The following is a 25,677-nucleotide window of genomic DNA, read 5'->3' as shown; positions in this document are numbered from 1 at the left end:
TTCAGTAAGTATTTATAATTTATTCAGACATCCATTACTGTACATTACTTTTCTTTTTGCATGTGATGCCAGTTACATTTATGTCAAATACAGGTTTTGGCACACAAGATGCATATTTGTATCGAGGCAAACAGAAAAAGAACAATATCAGTATTCAGTTTCAATCTTTCAACACGCTGTTATGCATATCTGGAAAAAAAACGTGTCCCTTGAAAAGGTGTGATGGATACTTTTAACTTATGAAACAATGTTTGTACAAAAATATCTTTCAAATATTTAAAGAATAGAAATGAACAGCCCAACAATCAGTCACAAGCACAAGTCTTTATAAAGGTACAATCTTAACACAAATACATGCATGCTTTGTTTTTCAGTGAATGTCCATCATTCCCTTCTTGGGAAGAATCCATTTTTGTAGACCGCAGGATCCAAAAAGAGATGTGGCAGAGCAAAGACAAATCTTGGCCTCTTGCTTAAACTCATTTAATGTGACATTAATTCAAAGTTCTGTCACAGGAGCAGTTAAAAAAAAAAAGAAGAGTTGTTCCATTTAGTGCAAAAGTAGTCTTTTCTTATATTTTGTCCTCTCAGGAACTAGCTGATCTTCTGGAGAAATTTGTCTTCTTTCAATCCAAACTGCACACTGACTGACATCTCTGCAATGAACCTTTCGCAGGCCATCTTGGTCACCTGTTTGCAGTAGCGTAGATCAATTTGACAGATGCTTCCACAGCGCTTGAAAAAAGTAAGGGAATGGTCTGTGACCCTGTTGCAAACTAAAGAGAGTGAGAAAGTAGCAAGAATCGATTTTGAGCTTGACACTTAATAAAAGGTAAGTCACTTAAAATATTTTCATATTTTCAAATGGCGATAATTACAACTGGAGAGCTAAAATCCATTGCCCATACACTGAAATGCCTTCTATTAACATTTTTAATTGTTTCTCTTTATGAATAATTTCAATGAATGAACTATCAGGATGATATACATCAAATTTATTCTGATAATTGTACATGTATTGTGTAAGGATTAAAATCAGATTATGTAAATAAGACAAAAAAAACATCTGCGAATTGCACAACACTATATTACCTGGTCCATGAAAAAAATTGAAAACAAAAACTAGCCACATGCTGAGCATTGCTTCTAAGTCTATCACACTTTGCACATTGACTTTAGCACAGTATTAACCTCAAGAGCCAGACCAATCTTGCAAGTGGATCACATTGATTCTCCTTTGGGAGATGTGGCCTGGCCGCCCTCTCACTGCAAGTGATTTCAAAAAGGTGGGCCTGTCCAAAAAGTGGACAGCCCAATCATTACTTTGAAGATTGAGCAAAGGGGCATAAGAGGTTAAAATTTGATGCAATAGAGTAGTAAACAAAAATGGTTGCAGAGACAATGTCATAAATGTCACAGTGTAGAATGATTTCTGCAAAGAGCTGGCACACTTGCATGTTGGGCACTTTGCCTTTGTTGTGTGGTTTGTTGTTCTATGATGCTGCTTCCTAGACCCAACCAACTCACACGTTCACCACTTATCACCATTGCTCTTCACAAATCTGCTGCATTGCCTCAAGTAGAGGCTGATCCTTTGGTTTGGCCTTCAAAGTTGAGACCATTGTGGACAGGGCCACCTTTTTGAACTTGAGAGAGAGCACGGTATTACATAAGCTCTCAGAAAATACTCTGCCCTCCCCGGTCACAATGAAATGAGTCCTCTCACCTGACAAGTTGATCTCTGTGAGAGAGTCCCTGGTTGTTGTCCCTGCTGCTGTTAGCAGGTTGACAGACTGGTCATTGATATGGTTGCAATAGCTTAGGTCCAATCTGGACAGCGAGGGCATCTGCCGGCTTATAAGACGCAGAGACGTGTCTGTGATGTCCAGGCCAGCCAAGCGGAGGTCCACCACATTACGCAGCTTACAGCGGTTGTCCATTTGACCTGAGGTTGGACAAACGGAGATCATAATCAGCCACTGACAAAAACTCAATTTAGTCATTGAATAATCCCCATTTTAAAATGGATCAGGAAATTGTGGAACATTTCATTGGATCCACAGGGAGAAAAGTTATTACTTATTAATTAATCTATGCCAAAGGCATAAGAGTGGCGTGGAGGTAAGCAATATTGTCAGGGTCAAGGGTTCAACTCTTGATTTATGTGTGTGGAGTTCGCATGTTCTCTCTTGCAGCTAATCTAGTTTTAATTGCCCTTAAGGTGTGAATCTGACTGAAAATGCTTTTGAGACTGATGCCCTGTTTAAAATATCTTTCCACATTACACCCAATACCTACAGTTAAAGATTATCCAAGAAGTTGGTACTGATAAGGTCTCTGCCATCAGTACCCAGTTCTCTGAGCCTGACCATCTCAAGTCTGCAGCTGCCAGCTAACAGGGCCACACTCTTCTCATTCGCCCCTTTGACCAAGGAGGAAGTCTCCAAACTTCTGCTGGACTCTCGACCCACTATCTGTCCACTGGACCCGATACCATCCAACCTTCTACAGACCATTTCCCCCACACTTAACCCCGCAGTCACACACATGAAAAGGGTGTGTTCTCCATTGCATTTAAGCAAGCTCGGGTAACCCCTGCTGCTCAAAAAAACCTACACTTAGTGTATCTTGGGAGGGGAGACGTGTCCAAGCAGCATGGCTTATCCACAGGGGTTCCTCAAGGGTCAGTGTTTGGTCCCCTTCTCTTCTCAATATAACCACCTTACTTGGTGCAATCATCCACTCCCATGGTTCCTCATACCATTGCTATGCTGATGATACCCGGCTCTCTCGGCTCAGATCTCATCAAAGAATGCCACCTTCAACTTAACCTCACGCCACCTTCAAATTAACCTCTCTAAGACCGAGCCCCTTGTCATCCCATCCAGTCCCTCTTTACAACAAGAGATCAGTATCCAGCTCGAATCAACCAAACTCATGCTCACAAAGTCTGCCCGAAACTTGGGTGTCATGATTGATAAACAACTAACCTTAAGGCTCATGTGGCCTCAAATGCTCGGTCATGTCGATTTGCCCTATATTACATCAGGAAGATCAGACTCTACCTATCTGAGCATACAGCACAACTCCTGGTACAGGCTCTTGTAATATCATGCATTGACTACAGCAACTCCTTACTGGCAGGCCTCCCCACATGTGCATTAAAACTTGTGCAGAGGATCCAGAATGCAGCAGCAAATCTGGTCTTCAACCACCCCAAAAGGGCACATGTCACCCCACTGTTCATATCCCTCAACTGGCTCCCAGTCGCTGCCCACATCAAATTTAAAACCCTGACACTCACTCACAAAACAGCAACTAAAACAGCTCCCACCTACCTGAACACCCTCATTGAGGTATACGCTTCCTCCTGCTCATTACGCTCTGCCAACAAAAGGCACCTGGTACTACCACCACAACAGCGGCTTAAGTCACAAGCTAGACTTTTCTCTTCTGTAGTTCCGTGGTGGTGGAACGAGTTACCAAACTCTGTTTGATCAGCATAGCTCGTTCCAGCTCTTTCACGAACACCTCTGCACTTGATGGACTAATGGAAATAAATAAATAAACCTGCTTCTATGCATTCTATGCACTCTACACACTGCCTCTGTGCACTGCCTGTTGGCACCTACGTCCTATCGGAATCGAACTTTGCTTTATAGCACTTACTCGTGTTGTTCTCTCCTGCCTAGATCCTTGCTTGTATTGTATCAGCTCTCAGATGTACATTGCTTTGGATAAAAGTGCCCGCTAAATGGAATTGTAAAATTGTACATTGCAAAAGTGATTTTAATAGGTTATCAAGAATGAATGAATGATCAAGGTCTCTATGTATAAGGCCTCTCTGAAAATATATGTATTCAACCACTGAACATAAATTCTTAGAAAATAATATTTCATATTTCTATATAACATTGTTATATACACAGGTATCCCTAGTCACACTTTGGATATCATATTATACAATTACTGTTACAAATGTGGTTAAAAGCTCTGCTGATAGTGAGCAGTGTCTTTTTACATAACCGTTTCATATGGCTCCTACTCTAGATTAGACCAAATTTTATGGTTGGACTAATGCTGTACAGTTCAACTTCTGTTTGATGACCAGATAAAAAGTTGAGAGTGATTTTTTAAGTTTGATGCGTTCATAGTGTTGAGTTGTTTTTGTATCCATCCATCAACCTATGTCTATCCATTGATAAACATCAAATTATACGAGCAATCCATCATCATTACTTTCAGGTGACAATTTCTTTTTACACCTTAATTTGTGAATAAACTAGGCACATTAGCCAAACAAGCCCCAATCCTCAATACAATATGGCATCTTCTGTTCAGTGGACATTTTTCTTCACTCTATTGGGAATCAAACCTCTAACCCAGGTAATGTTAATGCTGTTTTCTACCCCCAATATACCTGGTCTGTTGTCTGTTGGTGGTGAGAGGAGGTCTCTCATCTGGGCATCTTTGAGTCCCTCCACCCACTGGACATCTAGTGCACGGAGAAGAGGACAGCTGGAAGTGCAGAGAGCAGATACAGCTACCCAGGAACACCCAGACAGCTTCAACACTCGCAGACCTGTAAACCAAATCAGCATTTTAAAGCCACGGTATACTGTATGAATGTAAAATGTATATTGCCAATCTCAAACAGCCATTTCACGTCAACAGATAAAAGTCTAATGGGCAAATAGCTAACAAATATGCAAAAAGCCAACACTGAGGGTATGTGCAATTTCTTGTCTACAGATCAGTAGTGCTCATAGTCAAGAAACTTGACACACACACCTGGTAATCTGTTTATGAGCCAGCTTAGCTGTTTCTTGGAGATGTTAGTCCAGCTGAGGTCCAGGGATACAGGCTGTCTACGGATGATGCCACTGAGCATGAGTGGAGTGATGGATGTGCAGCGGTTCAAATCAATCTTTGTCCAAAGTCTCTTATCACAGCACCTGGCAACCAAACACATAACTCAGGTACAAACCAGCACTCACTTGTTATGTCTTCATGTAACTGATAGTATGAGCTCCATTCTCTTATTGTTCATCTATTGTGATTCTTTTTTATGTCATTGAGGTTTAAAATTAATTATTTAATACCATCCAACTGTCAGAGTAGCAAACTCCAAAAAACAAAGAGTGAAGCACAATGGTATTTTCTGTTAATTGCATTTAACACAAAAATTACACTACTACTACTACTACTACTACTATAATGAAAGTCTAATCTGTAAAGAATACAACTATGCCTGAGCTTCTTTTTGGAGAAGTTGTTACTATTAGTCCAAAGAGCTGATGAAATTTGCGCTGAGCGCTTACCATCTGTTCCACGTCTTGCAAACTCTCATGCAGACACATAGCTCTTTATGTGTGAGATAACCGAAGACTTTCATCCATGCCTCCCGCTGCAAGACATGGGTCTTTCCCTCTCTCAGAGGCAGTCTGTCTGGGGGAGGGCTGATGGGGGGAGGCCGGATGACGTGACGCTCCATTTGGACACATTTGGGAGGGGAGCGTGGGGGCAAGGGCCGGGTGGTAGGGGTGCTCCTGTTAAAGCCAAGAGGAGTGATCTGACTGGGGTAGAAATGGCGCAGTTCCCAAGGAGTGCCGTTCATCTCTTTGGCCCTAAGATGGGGCCTCTGGTCCCCCAGTTCACTGCCATTGCGGAATGGCCTTTTGGGTTCCTCATTTTCGCTCTCGGGTTCTACCTTGAGAGGCTGGCGATTTTCATTAGCCAGGCAGTCCTCTGTCTTCTGAATCTCCTGGTTCAGTGCTTTGCTCAGCTCCCTGCTCAGCTCCTTGTTAGGTAAACGCCGCTTACGCCGGGCTTTGGGACGTGGACCTTTCTCCTGAGTCTCACTCCCACCTTCACTGCTGGGGCCGGCCTGTGGAGAGCTGCAGTGAGACTGGTCACTGTCTGGGAAAGGTGTCCTGATGGCAGGACTTAAAAGCTCAGTCTTGGATTCCTTGTCATCTGCTTCTTCCTCCTCCTCCCTCAACCGCCCTCGCCTCTCAGCAGCACTCAGAAAGTTGGTTTCCCTTCCGTCTTCATCGTCTTCCTCCTCCATGTCCTCTTCCGTCTTGATTTGATGCGGAAGTTTTGGAAAGAAAGGATCATCTACTTTATCCTGTGTGGACAGATTTTATAAGAAATAAATAAATCTTCCAATATGCTACTTTGAGGATTTCCACAATTCCAAATGTATGTAACAACATAATGTAAACACAGAGCTCTGTCAAAGGTCACCACAACAATGGACCTTTTAGTGACTGTAAAAAAAACATTCCATGTATGAGGTACCTTCTTCCTCAAACTGGGATCCTCTTCCTCATCATCTTCAAAGAGCTTTCTCTTCTTCCTTAGTTTGTCCTCAGGTCTGGGCCTGGGCAGGCTGCTGGGAGACAGCAAAGGAGGCTGTCTGTGGAGAGACTCCTCAGGTCGGTACCTAGGTGTCTCCTCTCTATCAGGTCTCCTCTTGGCCGCAGAGGAAGCATCCCCCTCTTCCTTCATAGGTTTCTGCTCCCTAAGCAAGGAGCCAGGGAGGTTGGAGGCGTACTTGAACCCTGGACCTCTTTTTTGCTTACATACCAAAAGGGACAAAACAGAACAAGACAACTTTATACCTTTAGCCTATTCCAACTAGGAAATCCAGATGATACACAGGGGTACCTGAGATTAGGGGTATAACAGTACACGTTCATACCAACATTTTTTGGCATGGGTCTTTCGGTTCGGCACGCATGTGTATCAAATGAATGCAGCGTTATTTTAACCACTGCATGTGTGGAAATTTTATGAAAGGGCCAGATGTTGTATTTTCAGCCACCCCACGAAGCATGTGCACACACACGTGCACACCACAGAGACTGCCGGTAATTTAGCACAGTACAGCCTGTAGTTATGGTGAACGCAGATAAACCAGTTTGATGATCCTCCAGTATCATTAAAGTTTGTTGAGTGAGAACATTACAGTTTCTCAGTTAACTACAATTATGATGGACAAAGACAGGTGGATCAGACGAAAGCTATATGCCCAAGTAGATATGCTGGCATTGTTCAACTGCAATCGGGTATGTACCCGGCTGAATGTCGGAACTTGCTCAATCATTTGAGATGCAGCAGTATGACAGACTTTTATTTAAGAAAGACAGAGCTGCGTGGCAGTCTGTTCCGTTGCCTCCCAACACGGGGATCGCCGGATTGAATTCCTGTGTTACCTCCGGCTTGGTCAGGCGTTCCTACAGACACAACTAGCCATGTCTGCGGGTGGGAAGCTGGATGTAGCTATGTGTCCTGGTCGCTGCACTAGTGCCTCCTCTGGTCAGTTGGAGGGGGAGGGGGAGTTGGGGGGGAATAGCATGATTCTCCCATGCACTACGTCCTCTGGCGGAACTCCTCACTGTCAGGTGGAAAGAAGTGGCTGGCGACTCTACATGTATCGGAGGAGACATGGTAGTCTGCAGCCCTCCCTGAATCGGCAGAGGGGGTGGGGCAGCAGCTGGGACAGCTCGGAATAATGGGGTAATTGGCTGGATACAATTGGGGAGAAAAGGGGAGAAAAAAATACCAAAAAAAAAAAAAATAGACAGAGCCATAGTTTGTTCAATAATCCACTTCATAAAAAAGAAGCAACTTTATGTTTTCTTTCTTTTCCCCTCGCTGTACCGAACTGTGACTTCAAAACCGAGGTACGTACCGAACTGAGATTTTTGGCACAATCCCAGTTCCCCCCACCTGGCCCTACCCCTAGTTTTGGAGTGCCCTCTACTAGGTAGTGGCCCTTCAGAACAGAGCTTCAAGGGGTAAGGTTTGAATTCTTTACCTCGGAAATGGGACACCAATTGTTACGTCATCGCCAACATCATTATGTCTGCTGCTCAGAATTTTATTAGTTGCCTGGTTTGCTCAGGACATGGTTATGCATTATAGTGCTATAGATTTTATATTAAAACCTGTCGCTTGCTACCATTATCAACTATTATAATGACAAATCTGACAAAATTTGCAGGACAGAACAAGACAGATCAATATATTAACAAACAGCCAGGAAGTATGTTTACAAATCAGCTATTTCAGTGTAGTCCTGCTCATATGAATGATTATTTATGAATTATTGCCTTTATTTAAACTTGAAAAACTGGCTCTCATTTACAATGATGTTGAGTAGCAGTAAAAATGATACAAGAGATACAAGCAAAAAAGAAAACAATCAAAATAAGTGTACAGGTAGACCCTGGGTTACGAACGAGTTCCATTTTTTCTTATGTCAGATTTTTATGTAAGTCGGAACAGTTACGTACAGTTCACATCTAGCGTCAGTCAAATGTTTGTCTTAGTATATAGTATATATTTTACCTAAAATATCATAAATATAATAATGCAGTAATAATAAATCTAACTACAGTACGGTATTTATAATTGAGAGAGAGAATGTGTGTATACGTATAAAAAACTTAAAAGAAAAACTTCTTACATTTCAAACTCCCCACCTGCCACTGTCCCAGGAGCGGGTCACGACAGTGGAGGCCGGCTGTTTGATGCCAGAAACCAGAGCCCGCTCGGGGCTCGCCTCCCCACCTCACCGGGTAAGTGAAAAAATTATAAGAGCATTTCACCTCTCTCTGAACACTATTATTTCCACTTTCGTTTCATTTGTGACCGTTTTGCTTTTCTTCGATGCACCACCATCTCTTGCATCAGATTTACGCTTTGAAGCCATGATTATGAGGGTAAACACATAAAAATTTCAAGTCAAAACACAACACACACAATGTTTACGCGATCGGACATAAAATGGTGACAACGGCGTGGTGCTGTTCTCCCTCGGGCCGACAAACTGCGTAAAACGTACAGTGTTTTGAGCGCCGCGCAAAGTAGTCTGTTTGTTAGTACGAACCATTGTGTGTAACTCGATTTTTTAAAAATAATATGCTTTAAAGAGGTTGGTTGGTAAGTATGGGCATTCGTAAACTGGGGACTACCTGTTCAAGTACAGTTAATAAAAGATACAAGATACAAATAATAAATCAATTAAAACAGGTACAAACAGAAGCTGAATGGTTTGTAATCATAGATTTAAATTGATCAAAGGTTGCCAAAGTATTAATTTTTAGGGTGCATTGTAGAGTTCCGGGGTGGTAGAAGCATAGAAACCAAAAGCATATCTTCTAAACTCAGCATAAACTCGAGGGACTGGCAGTGAAAGCCAGTCATTAGACAATGTGATCTAGGGGGACCAAATTAGCATAAATGAAAATGTTTATGGCTGTTGTCATTAATTGTCATTTGGTCAATTGTATAATTTTTAATGCAAAGTTTACATAGTTTGAGATATCTTTGTTGTAGGGACCCGAGTGGGACCAAGTGACTTGATTTGATATATTTTGCGAGTCTGTAGCTCAAAACAGACATCTCAAACAATGTAAACTTTGCGTTAAAAATTACATAATTAACCAAATAACACTTAATAACAACAGTTATAAACATTCATAAAGATTCTTTCATGTTCATGACAGGTGTCATGTCATGGTTCTGATGGTATCATGTCATTCTTATGCACACCCCATTCAAATAAAGTGTTACCCTGCCCTGCACTGATATCCGATGAGTGGGGAAGGGCAGAAAGTTTGCGGCTGGATCATTTTTCAAGCTTCATACACGAGAATGTACTGTCAGTCACAAATCGTTTTTTTACACGAAGTTCTACTGACATCGTGAATAGCGCTTTTTCTGAAATTGCTGTTATAATGATCCAATTACATATTCCCTTGCATCCACATTAAACTAAGATAATCCAATGGAAAACTGCATGATTATTTGCAAAGATATACACATTTATGGGCTTCTTCCCCGCACCGGTAGCCATGTTCCATGTTACACTGCCTCAGTTCGCAAAACATTCTGGGAATTTTATTCTACCACTCTGTTTGGAGTCTGCATCTGAAAACGCTCTGTTTGGAGGGCCATTTGGAGGGCTAGATGACCACTACCCCTCGATCCCCAAAAGAAATGGGACACCCTACCCTTCATGGCCATGTGGAAAACGGAGGGGTAGGGCCAAGTGGTAGGACCAAGGGGGGGAAATTGGTATTGGGCCCTAGTGTACTGTTACACCCCTACCTGAGATTGTACTAAATACTGTCTTTGTGCCCAACACACTGGTACGTGAGAAAGTTTCCTGCCAGTGTGGCAGAGGCACTACTGATTTTATGTGATTCACTTACTAGAAAATAAACAGGAAGTGGCAATGCCTGGCAAGAAACAAAGTATGTGATGGAAAACAAAGTACTGCATTTGCCCGACTATAGGTCGCTGTTTTTTTACTCGTCTGGCTGGACCTGCGAATTATATTCCAAAGAGACTTATACAATGTAATTTTGTCGGACGACTACACTGCATTTCAACTAAGGCCACTAGATGGCACTGTTTAATCTTGTGACTCAATTGAAAATACTTTAGTAGAGGACTGTATTGCGATTGGGATCACGTGGGACCCAATGCCAATCTTGCAGGAGAGGGAGGTTTTAACTTTGCTGTGGGCGGTCAAAAAATAAACTGCGTGTCCCAGGATTTAGCTAGCACTAACCAGAAGGATGGAGTCAACAAATTAAGTTGAAAAGAAGATCAACGCATGTCATTACAATACAAAAGAAAAGCAAGACAAGACTGACATCTGGGAAAGTCTCTCAGTTGTTACTGATAAAGATGGAAACAAACTGGACTTTGTTAGCTGCAACACAAATGTGCTAGAGTATTGATCTACAATGGGTACAAATCTGACACCTCTGAGTTGACGCGACATACACTACCGTTCAAAAGTTTGGGATCACCCAAACAATTTCGTGTTTTCCATGAAAAGTCACACTTATTCACCACCATATGTTGTGAAATGAATAGAAAATAGAGTCAAGACATTGACAAGGTTAGAAATAATGATTTGTATTTGAAATAAGATTTTTTTTACATCAAACTTTGCTTTCGTTAAAGAATCCTCCATTTGCAGCAATTACAGCATTGCAGACCTTTGGCATTCTAGCTGTTAATTTGTTGAGGTAATCTGGAGAAATTGCACCCCACGCTTCCAGAAGCAGCTCCCACAAGTTGGATTGGTTGGATGGGCACTTCTTTGAGCAGATTGAGTTTCTGGAGCATCACATTTGTGGGGTCAATTAAACGCTCAAAATGGCCAGAAAAAGAGAACTTTCATCTGAAACTCGACAGTCTATTCTTGTTCTTAGAAATGAAGGCTATTCCATGCGAGAAATTGCTAAGAAATTGAAGATTTCCTACACCGGTGTGTACTACTCCCTTCAGAGGACAGCACAAACAGGCTCTAACAGGTACTATTTAATGAAGATGCCAGTTGGGGACCTGTGAGGCGTCTGTTTCTCAAACTAGAGACTCTAATGTACTTATCTTCTTGCTCAGTTGTGCAACGCGGCCTCCCACTTCTTTTTCTACTCTGGTTAGAGCCTGTTTGTGCTGTCCTCTGAAGGGAGTAGTACACACCGGTGTAGGAAATCTTCAATTTCTTAGCAATTTCTCGCATGGAATAGCCTTCATTTCTAAGAACAAGAATAGACTGTCGAGTTTCAGATGAAAGTTCTCTTTTTCTGGCCATTTTGAGCGTTTAATTGACCCCACAAATGTGATGCTCCAGAAACTCAATCTGCTCAAAGAAGTGCCCATCCAACCAATCCAACTTGTGGGAGCTGCTTCTGGAAGCGTGGGGTGCAATTTCTCCAGATTACCTCAACAAATTAACAGCTAGAATGCCAAAGGTCTGCAATGCTGTAATTGCTGCAAATGGAGGATTCTTTGACGAAAGCAAAGTTTGATGTAAAAAAAATCTTATTTCAAATACAAATCATTATTTCTAACCTTTTCAATGTCTTGACTCTATTTTCTATTCATTTCACAACATATGGTGGTGAATAAGTGTGACTTTTCATGGAAAACACAAAATTGTTTGGGTGATCCCAAACTTTTGAACGGTAGTGTACCTGCTCTGTTCTCCCCGGTCAAAGTAAGCTTTCCTTCAAAGATAAACCACTTCTTCCAGCATGTATTAAATAAGATACTACCGCGAAATGTGTTGCACTTTGCAAGTTTTTTTGCTGAGTGCCACTTATACTGTGGTGCAACTTGTAGTCTGGGGAAATACGGTACACAGTACCTAGTGCATTATATAAAAAAAGAGCGCATCCATGTGAGTAATTTCCATACAGCTGCCATTCTGCCTTGTTTACATCTTAGTAAATACAGCAATAGACTACACACACTGCAGAGTGAAAGTATGAAAGCCATGCACACTTTTATTAATACTCACTTTTCCCGTTTTCCCAGCATGGTTACACTTAGGGCATTCCCAGCAATTCGGAAGTTCATCATTTACTACCCCTGAAGCATCATTTACCTAGATGAACAAATGAGAAAAATTATATCAATAAGGATGGGCATATAGCTGGGTTTTTTCCACAAGACATGATGAAAAGTGAAGTGAAAGTTACTTTTGTGACATCCTGTTCCAAGGAAGTTAACACAGTTTAAAACCTTACACAAAATTTCTTCAGTTCATTAAGTATGGAGGGAAGTGAAACAGAAAACTTATTCAGAAGTTCTCCCTTCGGTGGTAGCATCTAATCAAGAAATCCCACACAGAATTAAATGTGTACAAGCTTTTTGTGATCCAAAGCACTAGACAGTTCATGTCTAAACTGGTTGGACAAATCCTCTGCTAGCAATGGCTTATGTTTTTGTTATAGTGTGTGCTGCTTTACACACACACACACACACACACACACACACACACACACACACACACACACACACACACACACACTATATGGACAAAAGACAAAAGTATTGGGACCCCTGGCCATTATACCTACAGGAGCTTTTATGACATCCCACTCTAAATCCATAGGCATTAATATGGAGTTGGTTCCCCCTTTGCAGCTATAACAGCTTCCACTCTTCTGGGAGGGCTTTCCACAAGATTTTGGAGTATCTGTGGGAATTTTTGCCCATTCATCCAGAAGAGCATTTGTGAGGTCAGGCAATGATGTTGGACGAGAAGACCTGGCTCGCAATCTCCATTCTAGTTCATCCCAAAGGTGTTCGATGGGGTTGAGGTCAATGCTCTGTGCAGGCCGGTCAAGTTCTTCCACACCAAACACACCCAACCATGTCTTAATGGACCTTGCTTTGTGCACTGGGGCACAGTCATGCTGGAACAGAAAAGGACCCTCCCCAAACTGTCCCCACAACGTTGGAAGCATAGAACTGTCCAAAATGTCACGGTATGCTGAAGCATTAAGATTTCTCTTAACTGGAACTAAGGGGCCTAGCCCAACCCCTGAAAAACAACCCCATACCATTATCCCTCCTCCACCAAACTTTACAGTTCGCACAATGCAGGTAACATTCTCTTGGCACCCACCAAACCCAGACTCATCCATCAGACTACCAGACAGAGAAGCGTGATTCGTCACTCCACAGAACACACTTCCACTGTTCCAGAGTCCAGTGGCAGCGTACTTTACACCACTCCATCCGATGCTTGGCATTGTGCTTGGTGATGTAAGGCTTGCATGCAGCTGCTCGGCCATGGAAACCCATTCCATGAAGCTCCCGGCGCACAGTTTTTGTGCTGATGTTGATGCCAGAGGAAGTTTGGAACTCTGCAGTTATTGAGTCAACAGAGCGTTGGCGACTTTTACGCACTATGCGCCTCAGCACTCATTGACCCCGCTGCATGACTTTACGTGGTCTGCCACTTCGTGGTTGAGTTGCTGTTGTTCCTAAATGCTTCCACTTTTCAATAATACCACTTACAGTTGACCATGGAATATCTAGCAGGGAAGAAATTTCACGAACTGACTTATTGCAAAGGTGGCAGGCATCCTATGACAGTACCATGTTTGAAGTCACTGAGCTCTTCAGAACGACCCATTCTTTCACAAATATTTGTAAATGCAGACTGCATGGCTAGCTGCTTCATTTTATACACCTGTGGCAATGGGTCTGAGTGAAACACCTGAATTCAATGATTAAGAGGTGTGTCCCAATACTTTTGACTTTAGTCCATATAGTGTGTGTGTATATATATAACCCCTACAGAAAACCAACGTCTACAGTGCTGTTGTTTTTTGTTTTTCTTGCACTTTTGTATCTGTTTAAGTGGGAGAGTGCAGCTGGCATTGTGTGGCTGCCGCTTCTCCCTCTCGTAGCCCCCCCTTCCCATCCACCCCTTTATGTTTATCTGTTGTCTTGTTTCACCCAGTTTATTGTAAAGCAACTTTAAGTGTTAGAAAAGCGCTATACAAGTTTAATTTATTATGTGTGTATATATATATATATATCATGAGATGCTATAAGCTTTGCAACTCATGAAAAATGGTTTCATGTGATTTCATCAGCTCAAGTCATTCCTATGGATATCATTTAACATATGTTGTTAGGAGGACATTTCTCTCCACCATTTTATGGCATGTGTGGTCCCACAAGCTGATATTCAAATCCAAAACCCTAGGAATGGGTAGTGTGAAAACTATCTACTAGAGTGACATATTGAATTGTCAAAATACTTAGGGATATCTCTTTAATATGGCATGTGCAACTCCTTTTGCCTTAAAAATGGCCTAAGTTTGTTCAGCAACTGCATCAATGGGATGTCAGAAGGCTTCAATGGAGATGGTCACACATATTTCTTAGTTTTTTTCCACATTTGTAGTGACTTGGTTAGTACTGCATCTTTATTCAGAATAGTTGCACAGACCATGGCATTAAACTGAGTATTTCATAATCTTAACACAACCACTCTTGGACAATACAGTAGCCTGATAGCATGAGAATGTTTGTAGATAAAATTACCGCTGAAATGAGGAAATAGAACTTACTGACAATGAGATTACCATATCCCGTGTCATTCAAATGCTATTCCAATTTTATTAAGTGACCCACTATGTGATGTGAAAAAACACTCATCATCACTGCACCACCACCTGCCTGCAATGCTGACACTTGTGATTTTCTCTATATCTCGGTCCCCCTACTTGTATCAAACCACAAGAATCATCAGACAAGGGAGTTTTTTTCCCATCATGCAGTGGACCAATGTTCCTTAGCCAAACCCATACGAGGGAGATTTTTTTCCCTCATCATGCAGTGACTAATGTTCCTTTGCCCACTCTATCCATAGCTTCTGTTTTTTAATTTGAGAAGTGGCACTATATGGTTGTCGGCTACCACCCTATTCATGTCAAGGTGTGGCAGAATGTGCTTTGTTTTATGGGTCTTTCAGCAAATGTGCTCAACAGTTGACAAACTGAAGATCATCTGTTCCTTTTCAAAATTTGCATATCTTTCTCTTCTGACGCTTCTCTTCCAGTGGTGGAATGAGTTACCAAACTCCATTCGATCTGCTTAGTCCCTCTCCATCTTTAAGAAGAAGCTAGATCCAGCTCTTTCACGAACACCTCCACACCTGATGGTATTAATAAAAATACAAAAAGAAAAAAAGCTTCTATGCACTGCCTTTGTGCACTGCCTGTTGACACCTATGTCCCATCGGACTTGAACCTAGTTTTTTTGGCGCTTACTTGCATTGTTGTCTCCTGACTAGATCCTTGCTTGTGTTGTATTAACTCTCAGATGTACTTCGCTTTGGATCAAGGTGTCTGTTACATGAAATTGTAACATTGTAACATCTTTATTTGACCTCTTTTGACAATTAGCTGTTTTCAAACACTGGCTTTTTACAGACTGGATGTCTTTTGGGTGATTTCATGTACACATAGGGCACTAACTGAGCTTGAAAACCCCTGGCAGTTTTGCAGTTCCTCACACAGTCAAACCAGTGTGCTCAGGATACTGTACCTTAAAAGGCACTTGCACCTTTTTTTGCCCACTGTCCCTCACATACACAAGACATGATTAAATTGCTCAAGGTTTAAAAATCCTCTTTCAACCTGCCTCTTCCTTTTCATTTCCACGGAATGAAGGGGATTTAACAGATGAATCCAGCTAAAAATGCCAAGTCTCCCCCTGGATTCACCTATACAGTCAGTTTCAAGAGACAAACTGGCACCCCTTGTGTTTTATAAACTCAAAGTAATTTTCACTGAAGGTAAAGCAATAAAGTCATTCAGTGCAACATAAACACAAGGTCAATGCCAGGTCCTGATCACATTTAATGACCACAGTCCAAAGCTGTGAATGATTCATGCAAGTAACAGTGAAAATGACATGACATTCCTGACAAATTAATGTTATATAGATGAGTCAATACATGTATAACCTGATTCAGGTGGAGCAGGTGTCCTTTCTTACCTTAAGGCAATTAGGATGGACAATCTCATTGCAGATGGAGCACTCCATAAGCATGAAGTTAAACTTGTCTTCCTCTTCCTCTAAGGTGTCCTCCTTCCCCGCTTCTTTGCATACCACACACACTGCTGTGTGGGGCAGAACTGGCTGGAAGGATCAAATTCACACATATTAACAGGGAAGAAGTTCAGGAAATATCAACAGTAGCATTTGTTAGATACTAAGCAGCATGCAGGGCAGTTAAAATACTGACAGTTTCCTAAAGCCAAAGTTTTTACTATGTTCAGGTGTGCATACTTGTCTTTTTTTTTTTTTTACTGTTATTAGGGCTGTTAATGAATATTCCAAGTTCGAATATATGATCGAATTGCAAAAAAAAAAACCCCAGACATTCAAGTGTGAAAATCAATATTCGTTTGTGGGGAGAGAAAAAAAAAAGCAGCAGTACCACAGCTGTCTGCCTCACGAGGGCCTTGGCCGCTGCACTGAATACGCTGCATGACGGACAGGAGTCACACAACGTCACTTTCACTCTTGCTCAGCAAAGATAGAAAAAGACTATCAAATTGTTTATTTAAACCAGTATGAATTTTACCTAATCTGTATAAAAATTAGGCTATCGAATAACACCAATTACGAATCATTCATCTTACTCCAAGAAACAGCGCGTTCTCATTTCTCACTCTAGCACAAACCACGGCGCAGAGAGAGAGAGAGCGAGAGGTCTGCGGTCTTTAAATAAAATTTTATGGTGTAGAACATTATTTTAATTTGTTTATTTTGTAATATGTAGGTACGTAGATCTTTTAAAATACATGTTTACGTTGAAATAAATATACCTATACAAGTAGTTATGTCTCTTGTTCTATTGGTTTGCCCTCTTATGTACATAATGCACAAAAATATATTTGAATGGGTTCGAACCGATGTGTTTTTTTTAGAAGGAATAATCGAACGTCATTTTTGGCCAATTTTGACAGCCCTAACTCTTAGCCTCTTAGCAAGACAAATGTTGGCTGTTGCTACATACATTCAAGCCATTAATTGGCAACACTGCAAAACTTTATTAACTCTTTTAAAACCTATGATGCTACCATTGTCAACTCACCGCAATGCACTGTCTCATGATGCAAGACTGCTTCATGCGCCCTGGCCCTCCAAACTTTTTCATGTCCTTGCAAAAATGACACTCCCCACACTCTGTACGGAGGCACGCCTCGCACTTTCGGCAGCGTGTCCTTCTCCGTCTGGCTCCAGATGAGCTGCGATTGGACGGCAGCTTGACAGCTGCTGATGTCCCCATTTTGGGCTTCGGGCGGTTGGCTGCCCGCTGCTAGACAGAGAAAATGAGTACAGCTTGGTAAAGCAATACATGATAGAAGGGTGGAGTGGAACACTTGTTAGCAAGACAATCCTTGAACTGAACTGAAACAGTTTTGATCCCCATGATGTAAATGTTGAAGGGTCCCTGAACCACACCCTAACCCCATTCCTGCCCCAGGGATGTTGCCCGTGGACAACCTCGTGCAACTCACCCCTCTGGTAAACAGCAGAAATTCAAGATTACCTCAGAGTGACAGAAAAAAGTCCTAATTACACTGATTCTAACATGTTAATGGAGATGATCTAAAATCATGACCATGTTGCTCATGAAGACGTTATTCATTGTTATGTGACTGTATGTCCCACACCAATTAAGATACCTCTGGACTTTAGCTATATAATAATATAATCTTTAAATCCTCATAACAGGGTCAAAGAAGGTTGAATCAGTTCATCTGGATACAACGTTTATTGACAGATACATTTCATCACTCATCTAAGTGACCTCTTCAGTCTAAACTGACTGCAGGTATCCCCACCCTTAAAAACAGTACAGCTGCATAACGACCGAAACCCTTGACCAGTTTCATATGCAAATATGGGCATGACTATTAATACAGTTTCAATGGTCATGTGTACTATTCACAGAGGATTTGGGAATGTTTGCAATCACAGCATTGTAAAATGGTGACAGATGTACTCTTAACCCCCACCCTCCCCCCTCGGTTCAGGGATGGTCGTTCCTTCTTAACATAGATGGCTTCTTTGACTCCCCATTCAAACCAAACATTCCTCCCGATCTAGGATGTGCACATCCTCATCCTTGAAAGAGTGGCCACTGGCCTGTTGATGGGTGTAGATTGCGGAGTCCTGGCCTGACGTGTTAGCTCTCCGGTGTTGTGCCATCCTCTTGGCCAGCATCTTTTTAGTTTCCCCAATGTACAAGTCATGCCAATCCTCCTAGTACTTAACAGCGTACACTATATTGCTCTGTGCCAGGGGGCCCCATCCTTGAGATGGACCAACTTCTGGCGCAGCAACTGAGACGCGGTATATGGAAAATAGGCGTCTCAACTCTTCCGACACTCCCACCACATACGGAATCGCCACAGGTTTATCCTTAGACAGCTGTTGTCCTTCTCCTCCCTTCAATTGGCTGGTACACTGTTTGGGTGTCTTCCTGGCTTTGACAAAAGCCCAGTTTGGATAACCACACTTAACCAGGGCCTGTTTAATGTGGGATTTCTCCTCTTCCTCGGCTGCTGTGTCGGTGGGGACATTGTCAGCTTGGTGGTCCAGTGTTCTGATGACTCCTAGTTTGTGCTCCAGTGGATTATGAGAGTCACACCTTTAGTACTGATCAGTATGCGTTGATTTACAGTAAACATCAGCAATCAAATGTCCCCCATCACCAATTGCAATTTCACAGTCTAAGAAGGCCAATCTGACCGCATCATCCCTGGTGAACTTGATGTGGTTGTCCACAGAGTTAATGTGGTCGGTGAAATGTGGTATGTCCTGAGAATTAAATTTAACCCAGGTGTCATCCACAAATCTGAACCAGTGGCTAGGTGGTGTCCCTGGATAGGACAACAGAGCCCTCTTTTTCACTTCCTCCATATACAAGTTGGCCACTATAGGTGAGACTGGGGAACTGGGCTTTTGTCAAAGCCAGGAAGATGCCCAAACAATGCACCAGCCGATTGAAGAGAGAAGGACAACTGCTGCCTAAGTGTAAACCAGTGGCGATTCTGTATGTGGCAGGAGTGTCGGAAAAGTTGAGACGCATATTTTCCAAATACCGTGTCTCGGTTGCTTTCAAACCCCAAAACACGCTACGCCAGAAGTTGGTCCATCCCAAGGATCGGGTCCCCTGGCCAGGGCTCGAAATTAACGATGTCCTGATGACCATAAAAAATCCTACTGGGACACAAATATATTTTGTCCGGGACAATTCCGGGACAGTGAAAAAAAATGTCAAAGTAAACTTCGAAATAGGTGTTATTTGCAAAGTCATTAATTACGAGTATCTAGACGTTACTTTGTCGTTTGAATAATTTAATAAAAACGTGTGAACGGCGAAACTACAGAAGGCTTACGTTCTTGCGGCACCTCACGATAGGGCAGTCAATCGCCTGTTCGTGCAAATCATGGAATGCATTCTACGTCATCCACTCTGCCAGTGGCTGCTGCTTGACTCGCGCCAATGCAACATTCATAGAGCCGGAGCGATAGACCATCATCAACGACAGTTAAAAGAAGGAGAAGAAGTCCGCGGTGGTGTAGCGGTCTAAGCATCGGCTTTGTATCAGTGCAGTTGCCCACTGGGGACCGGGGTTCGCGCCTCGGTCTCGTCAGATCCGACTATGGCCGGACTCGATGAAGCAGCGATAATTGGCAACGCTGTCTACGGGAGGGAGGCAGAGTCAGCTTGTGTTCGCCACATGACTGCGTCTTTGTGTGTCGGAAAAAGCAGTGGAGAGGCCTGGAGTCGCCTCATCATGAAGGTGGAGAGGCGAATCCTTCGAGACTGCCGGCTGGAGAGATGCAGTTGGCGAACGCATGCAGTACGAGGGTGGGTGTTTGAATTAAAATAGGGATCGATTGGCCACTAAATTGGGAGAAAAAGGGGAAAATCAGAAATAAATGTATAAAAAAAAAGAAGAAGAAAGAAATGCTGAGGTGGTTGAATAAACAGCCCCCTGATGCAAGCCCCAACACTGCAAACTCCTGAAACTAATATTCATATGTTTAATAAAAGAATAAGTATTTTAAACTTATATGGTTGACCAGAGTCCATGGTGTGATGATTAAGTGACAAAAAAGGATCAAATTATATGTATTCTGCATAATTGAGAGGGCGACGACAAGAATTAAAATTTGGGACACTGTTGGTTATATCCGGGACAATACAAAGTAGAATTCGGGACAGTTGTGGGACACTGAGGAAAAAAGTTAATTTCGAGCCCTGCCCCTGGCATAAACAGCAATATAGTATCTGCTGTTCAGTGCCAGGAGGATTGCTGTGACTTGTACATTGGGGAAACTAAAAAGACGCTGGCCAAGAGGACAGCACAACATAGGAGAACTAACACATCAGGCTAGGACTCTGCAGTCTACACCCATCTATCGGCCAGTAGCCACTCTTTTCAAGGATAAGGATGTGCACATCCTTGATAGGGAGGAACGCTGGTCTGAATGGGGAGTCAAAGAGGCCATCTATGTGAAGAGGGAACGACCATCCCTGAACCGAGGGGGGACCTAAGAGCACAGCTATCGCAAACGTACAATGCTGTGATTGCAAACATTCCCAAATCCTTTGTGAATAGTACACATGACCATTGAAACTGTAGTTAATGGTCACGCCTAATTGCATATGAAACTGATCATTGGTTTCGGTCGTTATTTAATTTAATGAAATTTTTTCTGGCACAGGATACAAATCCTCTACACCAGACTCAACAAATCAAAACAACCACACAAAAAAGAACCACAATATTATCCATCCATCCATCCATTATCCGAACCGCTTATCCTTCTCTCAGGGCCGCAGGGATGCTGGAGCCTATCCCAGCAGTCATTGGGAGGCAGGTAGGGAGACACCCTGGACAGGCCGCCAGGCCATCACACAGGGATGACACACACACACACACACACACATTCATACCTAGAAATTACAATAATCTCACGAATAATCACAAATGACGTAAATACAACACTCTCACAAATAAATTAGTCTCATAAAAATAACCACAGTTACACAATACTCACAATAATCACAACTCTCACAACTCAGCTTTATAACTGTATAAAAAGTCCTTTGTTGACCAAAATTTATCTAATCTATTTTTAAAAGAGTTAACTGAAGGACCCTGCATCACATCCTCTGGAAGTTCGTTCCATGCTCTTACAACATGAATTGTGAAGACATTTATGCAATTTATACAGTTTATGAAACTGTATTGTTTATAAAGTTGGTGATACCTGCAGTCAGTTTAGGCTGAAGAGGTCACTTAAATGAGTGATGAAATGTTTCTCTCAATAAACAGGTCTAGATGAACTGATTCAACTTTCTTTGATTTTCTTACCTGGATAATTGAGCATGCACAAAGACATAACAGGCTATTGAAATATATCTTTAATTATTTTTCACATTGGCAAGTGAGGACAGGATAACAAAACCATGGAAATAAGAAATGTAATTACACGCTATAACTGTGATTCTTGCAGTGGAGAGGAAGGTTACCTTGGCAACACATTTGCCTTGCTTGTGGTAACTGAAGAGGGGGAACGGAGAGATTGAAAATAGGCCTAGCGAGGAGGTTAATATTGAGCGTGAGCATTTTCATAATTTAATTTATGGTTATTCTCTCAGAGAACAAGAAGCCCTCATACTGTATACTGCTATTAGCAATGAGTCACAAAAGACAGCACTATCATTACATCTTTCAGAATTATGAAGCACTACCACTTGAATTACAACTAAATGAAGCACTAATGTCATTTTAGCAAAACCATGCTGGTGCACTGTAGACAAACCTGTAGAACCATTAAGCATGGCAAAAACACAAACAAAACAGCACATCCATGGTGCAGTAAAAATCCAGTCACCAGACGCAGAAGGAAAAAAAAACTAGGCCTAAATTTGTTGACTTTCGCAAAGAAACTTCAGTTAATTGAGACCATTTTAGAGCTGAAAACAAATAAGCACACGAAATTGTTTTGTAAGCAATACATTGTCAGACGGAATTAAGGGATTGGATGCCAAGCCCGTCCTCTTCCTTTATAAAAAAAAAAAAAAGCACATTAATCCAAGACAAGTAGATCCTCTTGCTACAGTGCAATTTGGATATACTACACCACAGCATGATAGGGTTTGTTTGTCTAATGCTAGTTGTACATCACAAATCACTTCCCAAAAGATACGGATCAATAAACAATCAATCAATCAACCAAGGGGAGGTCTAACAGCATTCAATCAAAACGGTCTCCTCAAACAGCCAATAACGGATCCATAGCAGTAGCCCTTTTCCTACCCCGTAACAAAACATCCAGTGTCTTACATATGAGCCATTATGCAACCGTCCATGATGAGCAGATATGGCTTACAAAAGACAAAAACATTTCCAAAACTATAAAAGTGATGACATTTTTACACAAGACTAAAACCAATATTCAGCTACTGAGAACATGCTCCTTCATGTTTAGCAGAATACCTTGTTCCTAGAGAGATGTTTTCATAACTGTAACCTCTCTTTCATCATCCCTCTCCTTCATATTCACTTCTATTCGGCACTGAAGAGCTATAATAGGGCAAGCTTGAACATTATTGCTGAGGTAGCATTCAGCTGAATTGGGGGATGACGAACCTGACACTTTTCATAAGAGCTAACTGACTATCAGGAAAATAAGGGCACGGAGATGTCAGTGGGAGGGATTTGATTGCTAGACTGTCAACATTTCACAATACTCGAGTATGATTGTGTCAGAATATTCCTGACACTGTCTAAAACTGTTAGTGTTCTAATACATGTTATCAGCAAACTCTTGACCAGATATTTTAGTCACAATGTAAGGCAGCGGTCAATAAGAATTGCGGCTATTTGAGAATTGCTAATTCAAAATGGAAGATAAATAATTTCTTAGGCTTAAACCTCTGCTCCTTCTGAGAACTGTGATAGAAAAATACATTTTTGGATTTAATGTAAGCTCCTAAATTCTGCACATCTAAATTTTTGAAGAGCTACAATTTCTGTCGCTGTTTGGTTTTGATATTAGTGCCGCTTTATTCTGATTATATTCAATAACACAATCAAGAATGGCTGTATACAAAACAGCCATCTTGGCCACTGTCAAGCAAGGTGGCCCATAAGAGCACAGCGTAGCTGAGCAGCATTCACTGTAACTTGGTGGACTTATGTGCCAGGAATTTGTGATCAGTCTGCTTCAGACTATAAACACAAACAATGTCCCATATCAATGGTCTGACTCAGTTTCAGCGCGGCGTTTGGTTGGGAAGTCATAAAGCTCGCCATCTGATCAGCTCCACTGAACTTCACAACACAAACAGGGGTGACGAGATGTGTATCAACATCTACAACAATGTGTCCAAATTAGAGATCACATTAAGATTAATTTAAATTGAAATTAAATTAATGGGATTGACAAAATACTGATTGTTGATAGGTGCTGTCATTGTTCAAGCACGAGGAAGAGTTGCATTACTAAATGCTATTCACCTGGCTTTCGTGTTTACCCATTTCATTTGATTTCATTCAATGTTACCGGTCAAGTAGTAAATGTGGGCTTGTGAAGTGGCTCATAAAAGTGCTCTAATAGGCAAAAGTACTACCAGGACCACCTCATTGTTCACTTCACCCATCCCCCTCCTTAGTTCCTGCTGAACAATATTGCCTTAAGCCTTCTTAAAGGCACAGAGTGACCAAGTCTGAGGATAGTGAAAAATGAAAACAGGAAAAACAATCTTTCCAACAAGACATTTAGTTTGAGTATATGTATATCAATCCCATCGTTTACTGGACATGAAGGACCGTAACGTTGAGGGAATTTAGATGAGCGGTCTCTGTGGCCATAACGTCGTCGACCAGCATAACTATGGTATTATCGAAGAGTTAATATCAAAAAGAAAAAAAGGTAAAAGCTGACTGATGAGATTTTACAACCCCGAGGAAAAGACAGGAACGTATAATGTTTAGGAATTAACCCCTGATAAGGCAACTCGGTCATTTATTTCAAAACAACACAATCGTGATCTTTGAAAGGTTGAGGCAAAAAGTGACTGTTTACATAATCTACATTACTCGATGTGGGCAAATGACAAAACAGCCAGAGGACGACTGTGGAAAAAAACGGCATTTCTACTCAATTGAGGATGAACTATTGTGTGAATTGGGCTGCACTTTTACAAAGCCGTAATTTCAAGCGTAGAGGAGACATAGCTATAATGGATTAAAGTCGGTCTCAAACCTGTTCGCAATCAGAGTCATAATCCTCATCGTCTCCGCTCAGTGACAAGGCCATGGTCTCCCGTCTCTCATCGTTTGTCCACACAGCAGAAATCTAACATGGCTGAAATCCTCCTGCTCGTTACTGTTCCGCTGCCCCCCCCCCCAAAAAAACAGCACACACACACACACACACACACATACACGCACACAAAAGGCGTCAGAAAAACCTCATGAATATGCGTTGAGAAAGGTCAGAAAAGGAAGGCCAAACCAATGGCGAGGCAGATGGCGTTCGGTTTCACGATAGTTTACAAATGGCGCACACAGGAACAAGAGTAAACGGGGAGCAAAGAATAAAGATAGAAGAAGAGTCGAGACGCCAAATTCTCCGGCCACTTCCGTCATCAGCTCTGGGAAAACATGCTAACACCGGAGCTCTGGGAATGAATGCGAACGAGCATAAAATTGCGTTTCATCAGTTGTTTGTTTGTTGTTTGAGCAACACATTTGGAATATCAAATGTTCTCGGCAACGTTTTTCGACATGTCACGCTCCGCAAATTTTTATTTTTATATCTTTCGGGTGCGCTTTGACCACGCATTTGAGATTTGACGGGCTTTCATGCATGTAAAATGTGAAAATATTTATTTGCAATGTTGATATTGACGCAGTTGACTCTTATCCCACAGGTAAATCAAATGTGAATTCACAATGTTGTACTGGGTCATAGCTAATGCTGCTAGCAGCTAACTAAGCAGCTTAGTAAAACATGCACGCGGATATGACGGCAATGATGACGTAACCTCCTGTTCAAAATGTTCCCAGTACGAGCTACACGACACACCCACTTGGTTAGGCATGCGGAGCGAGTGATGGTTGGGGGTTGGGGGGGAGTCGTGTAACACGCCGTTAGGGTAACAACATCAGGGGGGTGTTGTGTAAGTGAAGTGGGTGTGTCATGTAGTAAAAACACTTGACAACAGTTTGACAACGGCGTTAGTCTCGCCCGTGGCGCTGATTGGCTAATCGTGAGCCCCCCTTGTTTGGATGATCG

General features: G+C 41.9%; 1 protein-coding gene across 3 annotated transcripts; it reads right to left on the bottom strand.

Moving 5' to 3' along the window:
* Positions 1 to 24,755, bottom strand: kdm2ba (lysine (K)-specific demethylase 2Ba). Of its 3 annotated transcripts, none has more exons than XM_056295956.1 (10): positions 24,643 to 24,755; positions 17,441 to 17,665; positions 16,336 to 16,479; positions 12,332 to 12,418; positions 6,304 to 6,591; positions 5,322 to 6,130; positions 4,792 to 4,955; positions 4,421 to 4,582; positions 1,727 to 1,945; positions 1 to 776 (listed from the first exon to the last, which is right to left on the bottom strand). In XM_056295956.1, exons 1-10 carry the CDS (start codon positions 24,694 to 24,696, stop codon positions 595 to 597), a joined length of 2,334 nt encoding a protein of 777 aa, XP_056151931.1. In that variant the 5' UTR covers positions 24,697 to 24,755; the 3' UTR covers positions 1 to 594. The 3 variants fall into 3 exon arrangements, with proteins under 3 accessions (XP_056151931.1, XP_056151947.1, XP_056151939.1); XM_056295972.1 differs by having other exon boundaries at positions 6,304 to 6,582; XM_056295964.1 differs by having other exon boundaries at positions 17,441 to 17,662; positions 24,643 to 24,734.
* Positions 24,756 to 25,677: the final 922 nt, after the last annotated feature.

Source organism: Lampris incognitus, chromosome 1 (genome assembly GCF_029633865.1).
Source record: "Lampris incognitus isolate fLamInc1 chromosome 1, fLamInc1.hap2, whole genome shotgun sequence".
NCBI lineage: Eukaryota > Metazoa > Chordata > Actinopteri > Lampriformes > Lampridae > Lampris > Lampris incognitus.
The sequence above is the reverse complement of the archived record's forward strand: the minus strand, read 5'-3'. Positions and strand labels throughout refer to the sequence as shown.

Excerpts from the sequence above, each read along its gene's own strand:
- kdm2ba (XM_056295956.1), bottom strand. The coding sequence starts at position 24,696 with ATGGCCTTGTCACTGAGCGGAGACGATGAGGATTATGACTCTGATTGC. Across the intron at positions 4,956-5,321 it reads TGCAAGACGTGGAACAGATG|GTGCTGTGATAAGAGACTTT; the intron begins GTAAGCGCTCAG and ends TTTGGTTGCCAG. Across the intron at positions 777-1,726 it reads CACAGAGATCAACTTGTCAG|TTTGCAACAGGGTCACAGAC; the intron begins GTGAGAGGACTC and ends CACTCTCTTTAG.